The 12,690-nt window shown below is 39.5% G+C and overlaps 1 protein-coding gene across 2 annotated transcripts in view; it reads right to left on the bottom strand.

Annotated features, from left to right (window-relative positions):
• Positions 1-3,806: 3,806 nt before the first annotated feature.
• abtb3b (ankyrin repeat and BTB domain containing 3b) overlaps positions 3,807-12,690 on the bottom strand; it is an 88,079-nt gene continuing 79,195 nt past the window's right edge. For both annotated transcript variants that reach the window (XM_085166608.1, XM_085166607.1), the window contains 10 exons: positions 11,248-11,341; positions 10,802-10,937; positions 9,249-9,469; positions 8,970-9,148; positions 7,426-7,531; positions 5,987-6,089; positions 5,428-5,509; positions 5,243-5,311; positions 5,007-5,120; positions 3,807-4,894 (listed from right to left, as the gene is read on the bottom strand). In XM_085166608.1, coding sequence (XP_085022734.1) covers positions 4,685-4,894; positions 5,007-5,120; positions 5,243-5,311; positions 5,428-5,509; positions 5,987-6,089; positions 7,426-7,531; positions 8,970-9,148; positions 9,249-9,469; positions 10,802-10,937; positions 11,248-11,341 — 1,314 coding nt within the window. In that variant the 3' untranslated portion in view covers positions 3,807-4,684. The remainder of the gene's footprint in view (positions 4,895-5,006; positions 5,121-5,242; positions 5,312-5,427; positions 5,510-5,986; positions 6,090-7,425; positions 7,532-8,969; positions 9,149-9,248; positions 9,470-10,801; positions 10,938-11,247; positions 11,342-12,690) is intronic.

The raw sequence follows: 12,690 nt of genomic DNA, 5'->3' as shown, positions 1-12,690 counted from the left end.
GCAAAATAAATCAAACAAGCCCAACTTCACTTTCATATCGTCCAGCTTTTTGATCAGTTGTCTCCTTTCCATATCATACTTCTGACAATGCAATAAAATATGTTCTATTGTTTCCTGTTCCCTACTGCAGTCACACTCCCCTGTACAGTGTTTACCTATTAAAAATAATGTGCTATTTAAGCCAGTGTGTCCAAATCTCAGTCGAGATATAATCGTCTCCTCTCTCCTGTTTCGTCCTGTACTTCTCATTTCCCCCACTTTCCTTTGGATGTTGTACAGCCATCGCCCTTTCCTCTCCTCCTCCCATTGCTTTTGCCACCTTTCCTTCATTTTGTGTCGTGTTCTGCTCTTGAGCTCCGTCCTACTCACACTAATAACCATATCTACCATCGGTCTCCTTGTTGCGACTTTTGCTGTCCTATCTGCCATTTCATTTCCTTTACCTCCATGATGCGCTGGTACCCATAAGAATGTGACCACAAGCCCCATCATAACAAGTCTGAACAATGTTTGCTGGATCTCTATCAGAATGTCAGGTCTGCAGTCTGAGTGGCTGTCTTGCAAGCTGGCCAGTGATGAGCTCTAGTCTGAGCATACCACAGATCTTAGTGGTTTCGTTTCCTCAATCCACTGGACTGCTAACAATATGGAAACCATTTCACCTGTGTATACTGACAATTGGCCACTGATCCTTTTCCCCACCTTGATATTAAATCCAGGAACTATAAAGGCTATCCCACTTTGGGTTGGCTGTATTCTTTGATGCATCTGTGTAGATTTTGACATAACTATAATACTGATTAATATATTCCTGCACTGTATGCGAATTTAAGATAACACCCCTCTCCTTGGTCTTTTTCTTTAACAATGTGAAATCTACTACTGAGCATCCATGGTGGTATTGTAGGCAACGGTGCTGTTTGACTTATGTTTATCTTGTCCAGATTAAGTTCAGCTGCTTTCTGTCCCACTGTCCACCCAAAGCTCTTCAATTGCGTTTTCTCTTTTTCCCAGCATGGTTGGAAAACAGTTTTTGTCGGATGATTGTGACCATGTCCTTGTAAACTTGCCCAGTAATTCAATGTCAGGTGCTCTCTTCTTATTTGTAATGGCATTTCCCCCATTTCAACCTGTAGTGCTGCTGCAGATGTTGTTTTGAATGCACCTGAGCAAAGTCTTAACGCTTGATTTTGGATACTATCTAACTTACGAAGACTTGTTCTGGCAGCAGAATTATATACTATACACCCATAATCCAATAGTAACCTAATCAACCCAGTATATACATAGCTTTTAAAGATTTCCTATCAGCCCCCCAGTCAGTTCCCACTAAGCACCTCATTACATTCAACACTTTCTTGCATCTGTCTATTATTTTCTGAATATGTATAGTCCATGTCACCCTTTCATCAAACCACAACCCCCAAATTTAAATAGTTTTACCCTTTCCAATTCCCATCCATATAATCTGACCCTGACGTCAACCCCACCTCTTTTTCTTGTAAAAACCGTCAACTTAGTCTTATCAACTGAGAATTTAAACCCCCATTTATATGACCACTGTTCTATTTCTGCGATTGCCCCCCTGTACTTTCTTCACCAAAAAGTCTAACCGTCGTCCCCTTGCCCACATTGCCCCATCGTCTGCAAAAAGTGAAAACCCCATTCCACCCTCTATGTTCCTAAACAATAGCGGGCTAACTATGCTTCCTTGTGGCGTTCCATTTTCTATTGGCAAACTCTCCGAATAACTCCTCCCAATCTTTACTATTATTCGTCGGCCTTCCAAAAAATCCTTAACCCATCTGAACATTCAACCATTTATACCCATTTCCCTCATTTTTATCAATAGACCTTCCCTCCACATCATATCATATGCTTTCTCAATATCAGAAAAGACCGCCAGCACACTCTCCTTATTCACTTGTGCCTTCCTTATCTCATGTTCCACTCTGATACTGAGCCAAATATCCTTTCTTTTCTACATAGAACACTAATTTTCATTTATCATTCTCTCCATTATTTTGCAGACGTTGGATGTTAATGCTATTGGTCTGCAGTTTCCTGGTTTCGTATCTTCTTTCCCTGGTTTTACGTATTGGTATTATCACTGCCTCCTTCCAGCTTTGTGGCAACTTCCCCAGGGCTATTTCCGTCAACAACCTCCATTTTAGACCCACCTACAGACACGTGACTGGAAAGGCGCCAAATGCAGTAAATTTGGTCCCACGTGGGTTTTGGCCCTGCAACTTCTGATTGGTTGAAGTCAGTGAACATGGCATCATTACTGTGATCCTATTGGCTCAAACAATTAAAAAGCAGTGTCAATCATGCAAATTGGCCAAAAGAAACCAAAGTTACAGCCCCTCAGATTTTAAAGGGCCAGAGGCCAATTAAACTCTCCATGCACACGGGAGAAAAGACCCTTTGCCATGTAAATGCGTGGTTAATTCTTCAAAAATATATATTGAAAAAACAAATATTTTTAGGCCTCTTAATAAAATTAATTAATTTCTGCTCTTTAATACCTAAAGAATTCAACTGACATAGTGTCCAATGTGTGCCAAAATTTGACATTTTTATACAACGTCTGGATATTCATGTATTGACAGTGCTGTAATTTTTCACTGCTTCACTTTAGAAACATACATCTTTGCACAGATTATGTTTATATGTTGGTTACTGAATTTCTGGAATTAAATGTGATCTGAGGCATATTTTTAAAGGGGTTATATGCTAGAAAATAAATAAAAAAATTAGGCAAGGATAAGATCTACTTACTTTTTCTGTGTTCAGTCCCAATAACTTTGACACAGTAATATTTGCTGCAATGTTTATACCTCTGATGAAATTTCACAAGTGTTAGCTTTATTTTGTTACCAAGATTGTATACACAGAGTTTGTAATTGCATAGAAATAATCAATTAATTTTGGACATTTCATTTTTGAGCAGGAAGCTCAGAAACCTCTTTAAGAGGTTTTTTTGGCCCTCAGGGATACCACTGACCTGGGGGTGACTCAAATATGTACAGCCAGCATTTAAAGTGCTGTTAAAACAGAAGCATGGTGCTTAGAAACCTCACATTAGCAAATTAATTGGATGGGCTCCAATAGGTTGGCAGCTGGTGCTGTAACGGTTGGCACTGTTGTATTGAAGTCCTGTGGCCTTTCCTGCGTGCAGTTTGCATGTTCTCCCTTTGACTTTATGATTCTCAATGCTTCCTCCCACAATCCAAAGACAAGTATATTAGGTTGATTGGAATGTGACCCTGAAATGTTGTCTTTTTTTTAACAGTTACAAATTTTCCAAGGTGTAGTCTGCTTTTTCCACTATGACAGCCTACAGGCTCCAGATACCCCGAACTGACAAGCGGCTGAGAGACTCCATGAATTAAGCGTGTTGTGAGGAATTAACATGTTTTGCGTGTGTCTTTTCATTTATTCGCACATGTGTTTGTGATGCCACATTAAACTGCCTACCAGCTGCGATCTAACCTTCTAGGCGTGGAGAACAAAATACTAACAGGGGAACCTTTAAATTTTACATCTGACAGAATTATAGATGTCCCCATGCTCAGATTTTTAGGCCAGAGACTACATCAAATAAATCCGAAAGCAAATACATAGATATTAATCTTTATAGAGGAAAGATCACACACACATACAAGTAATGTGGTTTCACAATCCTTGGAGAACATTTGATATCGTAACATTCTCAGTTTTAGGACTAAACAGACCCAACGCCTCTTGCGCGCACAATGATGACACCGTTTGACCGCAACACATTTATAGTGACCCATGCTGAGGACGAAGGTAGTGTGGAACCAGGTCCTCGATGTAATCGTCCAACAGTTCAAACATAAAAACAAGTCACTCCTCTGACATGCAACATTTAAGCATAGATATTTAAAAGATGAGCTTTTTTGTTTTTACAGCAATACAGTAACAGTAAGACACATGAGAAAACATCTGTGGATATATACATTAACTTACATTATCAATAGCTCTGTTTTTATGAACAATATTTACAGAGTTACGGTAAAAGAACAAGTCCTCTTTCCCACCAAGTTGCCTAAAGTCACGTGCTTCAGTCACATTACAGCTGGTTGTCTTGTTTGGCTTTAGGGATTAATCATCTCAGGTCTACAGTAAGTGACGGACAAATATACAAATGAACTTGTCTGTACAGGGGCCACATGTGTAGGCAAATAAAAACGTGAGGCTGAACTTCCTTCCTCATATCCAGGGATAAACTGATGGCTTATCACATTATGCTGATGTTGTTTATTACCTCATTACATCAATTGAATGTTCTCTGAGTTTCTGTAGCCTCAGCTGATCCTGATCAGTTTGACATGTAACAGAGTGTAACACTACGTAGCTGATAGATTTATGCTGAATAAGGGACGGCGTTACAGTCATATATGTTATTGGCAAGTTGTGGCATAATACTGTACAGCTATCGTATGAATGTCATGTTAGTAGACATATATCGACAAGGCGGACAGACAGACGTGTTAACCATCTGTGCTAACAAGAAGCATTTTAGCAACTGATGAGCGTCATGGCGTCACCTGATTTCACCTCGAAGTCATTCATCGCTCAGATGCATATAAATATAGTGTCACAGCTCTGATTGCTCTCTGCTAAATCTTCTTAGTTTCTGGGTTTAGGAAACACAGGTTCAGACAATTGATCCCTTGGAGGAGGACAGGTGGATGGACTGGATGCGAATAGCCAAGGTTTTCTCCAAGTCGCGCAGGATGTCACAGCCGGGGCTGTCGGGTGGTGCGTCATACAGCAGCTGTTTGAAGGGCTCCAACTCAATCAGGATTACCATATTCTTCAGAAAGTAACCCTCTATGTAGGATGCTAGATCTGGAGCATCGAGAAACTGAAGGACAGGGAGAATATATATCAGCTTTTTCAGAATATCACTGATTTTACGTCACTTGAGCACCACTGCGACACCTCAAAATGCCTCACAGCACAGTGTTAATTTTTACCTTGGCGTGATTGTAGATCTCAACACAAGTGTCTGTGTTGATGTTCTTAGAGCAGATGATCTCACAATGCCTTTGCAGCGCCTCCAACTGGAAAAACTTTGCTGCTGACAGAAGCTGAAAAAACAACAACAAAACAACTCAAAATTCAAGTTCAAATTGTAGCTTTTTTATTTAACTAAAACGAAATGATGATAGACATGTTTATGATTCGTTACTCAAGACACTAATGATCTAACCTCCATAACATCAGTGTTCCTGATGTGCAGAGCGTCTGTCCCTCCACAGTACAGATACTGCATGACAAGCTGATGAGATAAGATCCATTATTTACAGATGGAAAAGAAAACACAACATATATATTTAAAGGAACATGTGGCTAACATTTACTTAAAATGTCTGCCTCGTCAAAACATAACACTACCTGAAATATTTGAAATTTGACATTGCTGATTTCAATGCACGTGTTTTCACCACATGGTCTGTTAGCTAGAAGAGTTTTGAATCTGTAGAGAATGATAAAGAGACAAAAGGAGAGAAATATCACGGGTTGGTTAACTTGGTCATGTTTTAAGAACTCACTGAATGGAAATAAACACTACTAACATACAACAGCAGGGAGAATACACAAGAGTGGAGACCAAATTAACTGGCATTGTATTACTTCTTTCTATAATATTGTTTATATATAATTTGCCTTATGTGCCTTTACTTATACACTACTTTGGTATAAATAAATAAAATAAAATAAAATAAAATAGAGTTAAAAATCCCTTCAAGATTACAGAAGAAGAAAAAAAGACTAGAGATTCACCTGATAAAGTTCAAAACATCAGAACTCAAAAACACATTAAATCAAAAGTATTTTGCTATATTAAAAACAAGTCAGAGTTGGGGTAATCATATTTAGCAGGACCTTAGGGTTACAACATATACTGTGTAAACATTCTACAAGTGCATTTTAAAGGCAGAGGTTTAAATACCTGTTGGAAGCTGTGAAAAGCAGAACTTTGTGGGCATAAAAAGGTTTCCCCTCCACCAAAAAGGTCACATCAGACATTTCTTTATTGTTCAGGAAGTGGGGATCTGAAAGACACATGACCAGAAAAACTTTATGTTTTTCTGATTTTCATAAAAAGAGCAAATGGAGTGTTCAACTTGGCCTTGTTCCTCGTTCTAGACCCATTTCAGCTCCATGCAGTTGATTGTATTGTAGGACTGCCACGATTAGTCGACTAGTCACGATTACGTCGACTATCAGAATCGGCGACGATTAATTTAATAGTCAAGGCGTCGTTTGAAGCTTTGTAAGATCACAAATGACGCAGGAACAAGTAGTAGGATTTAAGAGTGTAATAACGGACTGAAACAGAAGATGGCAGCACTGCATGTACAAGGATGCCAGCTGCCGTTAAACCCCGAAGAAGAAGAAGAAGTAGCTGTGCCCCAGAATTCATAGCGCAGCCCAGCTCAGTTTCCAACAATGGCGGCAGCTAGTTAGTTTTAATATTACTCTTATTATTCTTTCTGGGTCACAAAATAAACGTTTAACATATTTTCAGGCGAGAATGTAGCTGTGTAAACCTCAAATATCTGCTCAGTTTATCAAGACACCACATATTTTTAAAAGCGCTCCGATGTTTTCGGAGACGTCTGTTAGCCACTAGCTCGATAGCTAGCCGGGGGCTAGGCTCGCTAGAGCCCGTGAGAACACCGGACTCCCGCAAATCGTTTTCAAACCCACCACCGTCTGTCGCTACTCAGGTTAAACATGATATATAAGTCACTTAGATAACTTAAAAATGTTATTGTTTGGCTTTTTTTAGTATTTTATTTGTTCCTGAGTAAATCGGTTTGGCTGAGCTTAAAGTTATAGTTTTTACACAGCTGAATAAACATCAAGCAGACAGCTGATTATCAGAAGTGTGAGATGCTGGAGAATATACTCCGGTGTCCTGTTATATTTTAGATAGCAAGGAGTTTATTAAACTTCACTGAAACAATCTACAAATTTCATTAAAATTTAATAAACTATCATCTTTTCTTTATTTTTAGTTAGCACATACCTTAAACACTTAAAGCTGTAAGCTAGTGATAGTTATATAAGAGCAGATGCGCTGGTGCAATAAGCTGTATGCTGTACGTCCAATGGATGATGATCTGATTAGTCGACTAATGGCAAAAATCGGTGACTAGTCGACTATCAAAATAATCGTTTGTGGCAGCCCTATTGTATTGACCTGAAAAGTTCTATTCCAGTTTCTGAACACTAGATGGTGTCACGCACACTTTCTAATCTGCATTTACTAGTAAGGGCAGACTAAAAAAGACAAGACAAATGATTCTGATGCTCCTGCTGCGTGCCTGTATGTATGTGATTACACTTTAATAATTAAATGAAATGATGAAGAAATATGCTCACCCAAACGTGATGACTGCTTCTTCTTGATCTCTGCCAGTTTGGGGATGGGGTAAGGGCCGTAACACTGAGTGAAGATCGCAGCCAGCTGCTGGCTGATCACTTCATTCTGACAAAACACAGACAGAGTGACAGAAGAGGGTAAGCAGAGCTCACCTTGGATGCATCATGCTAAGCCAGCATCCAGGAGTCTATGTTATGTAAGAGCATAAGCACAGACTGCACGGCGCGCCTCTCCCACACAAACAGCCCCGACACAAATACCAAGAGAGGTTAAACTTCTGCAGCAGGCTTAGCATCCACTTCATTCAAGCAGTTGTTCCAGTAAAACTTGTATTTATGGATATTTCACACATTACAAGGGGATCAGGTAGATTTCAGACTTATTTTTCACACCCACACGTCCTTAGAGGTTGCTGTGGTGGGAAATACAGCGACAGGCTGAGCTACTGTAGGAGTGAGATTAAGAGAAAAAGACAGAAGATTTTCTTACCCTTCTAAACTTTTCACTTGTGTGTGTGCAGAGGCAAAGTGAAGGTAAGGAGGGGTAGAAGCATGCTACAGCACAAGCCTCATGTGTGCAGTCATCCTGCTTGAATGCAACAAACGTCTAACAAATAAGTATTTCTGCATTGTCTTCAAAATTTTCTATGCTGACAAGAGAGAAGCAGCGAGGTAGAGATATACAGATATACATTTAATCAACGTCATCTAAAATGAACTAAACACTAAGAGGCTGAATGAATGCTTCAGAGGAACATGGCAACAGAGTGTCTGGTACAGAAAAGACAAACAGCCTGTACCTTGATGTCTGCGGACCTCAAGGTGATGCAAGCAGAGCCTCTCTCAGAGATGAGGGCCAGTGGCCCGAGCCATACATCAACCAAGACAGAAACAAGGACTGACGCTGCAGCAATCCAGCGAAGCATAGCATGTTTGGAGTGTGCGAGTATATGAGTATGTGCGTGTGTGCATGTGAGAGAGGTACGCTGCTGGTATCAGACCCATGCACGTGAGTCTCTGTGGCTCTGCTTGTGTATTTCATTTATGAGTGTGTGCACACTTTTTTTTTCTCATATCAGCAATGACAGCTAACCTATCATGCCATCAGGGCATTATGAAGCTTAAGTCACAGTAGACAAAGCTAAGATGAGTGTCAGGACAAGGACAACAATGAGCTGGGTGAACTCTAACATTGCCTACCAAGGGATCCTAAGCTGAAGTAATGAGACGAGGGCCTAATATGATAAACTGCAACAGAGAGGAACGGGCGTCTACCAGAAATCATTATCATTTTACGTAATAGATATTGAGTAAGCCACTGGGGCTCTGTCGGTCACTGTGAAGCTGATGACCTGACTATGTAATAGCATTACTACAAAAAAAGAGGAGGACATGACTGTGGTTTAGTGAAGAGCAGACACTTAAGAGGATGGAGACTAAAGTGTAGCTCTGAAGAAAATGTTCTTACTTTTACGGTAATGATCCAATATGTCGTGACACTTGCCTGTGTTTTATGTTAACAGGAAACACACACAGGGCAGTACCTTGCTGGCTCTGAGGATCTGGAACATAAGAGGCAGGCCATGCGTAATGAGCTCCTCGGTGTACTCCTCTTCCTCAATGCAGCTGAACTCTTTCAGAAGACCCTGGATCAGAGGTCGGCGGTGCTGATGGAAACATGTGCGCAGAGACTCCAGCCAAGTGTGCAAAGTCCACGGGACTCCTAAGTTTCACAAGTACACCAATATGAAATAAAGAATGTGCCATTTCATACAATGTGAGATAGTGTAGAAGTCGCATGCATGCATTTCCAGAAAACCCACCGAGACTCCGTATATCTATGGTGATGTCTACATGCCCGTGTTCAGCACTGTGGTACATGGCTTCCTTCAGAGCTTTAAGTTTGGCTTTTCCAGTTCTGATCAGATCCATCTGAGACATGCTTCTGCCTTCCAGCTCTGAGCCTTCTGCGAGAATCTCTTCCAATGACAAGACATCTCCTTTCCCTTTCTCTGTGTGGGACAACAGCTTGCGAAACACATTTCTACAAATCAAAAAAGGCAAAAGAACAAAAGCAGAGAAAAAAACTGTGATTAGACTGAACGGATTTCAGGACTCTATTTGACTTGTTTTTTACCAAAAATAAGTTTGCATCTCCGGCCCTGAATCAGAAGTGGGCTAGATTTTTTTATTTAAATGGAAGGACTTGAACATGATATGATAGTAATTGGGGGTCGTTACTGTTGTAGTCTGCTGGCAAGTTAAAATAAATCGGCTCAATGGAAATAGCTGCATTTTGATGAATGTGGGCGATCGTGGCTCAAGAGTTGGGAGGTCGTCTTGTAATCGGAAGGTTGCTGGTTCGAGCCCCGGCACCGACAGTCTCGGTCGTTGTGTCCTTGGGCAAGACACTTCACCCGTTGCCTACTGGTGGTGGTCAGAGGGTCCGGTGGCGCCAGTGTCCGGCAGCCTTGCCTCTGTCAGTGCGCCCCAGGGCGGCTGTGGCTACAATGTAGCTGCCATCACCAGTGTGTGAATGGGTGGATGACTGTGTATAGTGTAAAGCGCTTTGGGGTCCTTAGGGACTAGTAAAGCGCTATACAAATACAGACCACAGACCAACGAGCCCATAAGAAGAAACAAAAACCCAGAGGCTTTATACAAAGAGCTATATATTTGTGGCATGTAAAGTATACTATATTCAGTGGTAAACAGCAATTACACACATGGGCTTTTATACAATTTTATGCAAAACCCACCTGACTAAAGATGCTTTTAGTTTTAAAATCCAAAAATACAGCTGTCTAGCCTGAAAAATAACTATCAAAAACCAAAAACAAACAACAAAACTACTGGTTTGACATAATGCTATATTTTACAGGTCTATATTTCAGAATGATTTCTGAACAACCACATAATTTGACACAAAACGAAGTGGAAACATATAATTCAAATGGAAAATTCTCTGCTAATTACAGTTTTTGCTTGCTGGCAGCAAGAAAGGCAAAGACACAAAAACAGAGACCGTTTATACAGACAAGCTTGTAAAGCAAAGCATTAACAGAAACTATTCTGGATCGATTATTAAAAGACAATACAGTATTGTACACTGTTTGCAGTGTAACCCTGTCAGTTTTGCCATTTTGTTAAGCCAAACGTTTAAAATAGTTTTGCAGAGTTTCAAGTCTTAACAATACTTTGAAAACAGCAGAAAGACAACAGGAGGTTACTCATGCAGGAAACTGAAGACCTGTGGTGCTCATTTTACAGACGTCCTCTAAGGAAGTTGTGTTTGTACATAAATAAGATTATACGCTGAGTACACAGTGCTTGTATGTTTGCTGTTGAAGGGAACATGAATGCATTCGTCACCTACCTGTGCCCATGTGCTGCTGCCAGGCTATAGGAGTTCATATCGCCTTGTGGTGCAGTAGAAATTCCATTGCGGTACATAGTTCCCACCATGGGGTCAGCGCCTCGCTCCAGCAGCAAACTCACCAGCTCAAAGTTACCTGCACATGAAAAATGACTGGCTCAGTTTAAACACGCACACACACACGGAAATAATAAGATTAAACGAAAATGAGACCGAGAGAAAGATGAGAGAGAAGCACACGTTTCATCATTTGTTCCACATTCATGGCTCTATTTGTCTTTATTCTTCCAGCCCCCAGGAGAAGCAAGCTTCTAAACTTGTAATTCAGCCACTGATCATGCTGACACTCAGGTGTTGTTATCAGCTGAGTATAGATGGCCAGCTGCTGCTGACAGCATGGTGTGATACAGGAGGTGGAAGATGGGAGTCCTGCTGTGTCTTAGTACCTGCAGCAGCAGCCAGCTGCAGCGGTGTCTCCGTGTAGTTCTCCATCCCATCCTGCAGGGAGCCTTCCACGTTGGCTTTGGCATCCAGCAGCAGCTGCAGGTGAGGATGCACGTGAGCATGATTGACAAAGAGAGAGAGACAAAGAAGAAGACAAGAGAGCAGAGTGAGGGGAAGAGGAAAGAGTCATTTGCTAATGAGTTTAATTTGATGTCAGGATGGTTAGTTTAAAGCTGGCTAGTTTAAAACACTGCCTATTATTTCTATATATCTCTTTAAAACAGAAGTGCTACTTTTGGAGAAATAAAATAAATAGATGAAAGTCAAATGTATGAATGTCAATTTTGGCCAACTTTAAGTTTAGTTTGTCTGCTTTGTTTTTTTAAAAAAAAAATGCATTTTACAAGTCCCATACACAGTAGTGTTGTTTGCTATTAAATGTTAAAGGTTGCTAATTTTCTATTAGTTTCTTTATTTTCACATTACAAAATTGTACAAAAAAAATCTCTCTCTCTCTCTCTATATATATATATATCTATATATCTCTCTATATCTCTCTCTCTCTATATATATATATCTATATCTCTCTCTCTCTCTCTCTATATATATATATATCTATATATATCTCTCTCTCTCTATATATATATATATATCTCTATATATATCTCTCTCTCTATATATATATATCTCTATATATCTCTCTCTCTCTCTATATATATATATATATATAGAGAGAGAGAGATATATATATATCTATATATATCTCTCTCTCTATATATATATATCTCTATATCTTTCTCTCTCTCTATATATATATATATCTATATATCTCTCTCTCTCTATATATATATATATATATCTATATATATCTCTCTCTCTATATATATATATCTCTATATATCTCTCTCTCTCTCTATATATATATCTCTCTATCTCTCTCTCTCTCTCTCTCTCTCTCTATATATATATATATATATATATATATATATATATATATATATATATATATATATATATATATATATATATATATATATATATATATATATATATATATATATATATATATAGAGAGATATAGAGATATAGAGATATATCTATATAATAAGAAGCGAAACCACAACCAAAAAAGCTGGAAAAACTCAATTACAGACAATCCAGGAACTGAATCCTTTTTTCTTGAATATTTTAAATACATACAGACAATGTTTCCACACCTAAAGACATGTTCTTAACTTTATGTAGGCTCTTTCAGCGATGTAAAAGAAACCTGGCTGCTGCAGCAAAATCTGTTACTGTCGGCCCAAATTCTGCTTTAGCAAGCTCTGAAGGCATGAAAGATTTAGGGCCTGGCACATACACTTATGGGATGCTGTTATAGGTTCTTTGAGGCACTCTTCAAGTGTCTTTCAGTACCTCTTCCCCAAAAACCAGAGAACACACAG

This window comes from Neolamprologus multifasciatus, chromosome 7 (genome assembly GCF_963576455.1).
Source record: "Neolamprologus multifasciatus chromosome 7, fNeoMul1.2, whole genome shotgun sequence".
In the NCBI taxonomy this organism is placed as follows: Eukaryota; Metazoa; Chordata; class Actinopteri; order Cichliformes; family Cichlidae; genus Neolamprologus; species Neolamprologus multifasciatus.
Note: the sequence above shows the minus strand (reverse complement) of the source record. Positions and strands in the feature narration are given on the sequence as shown.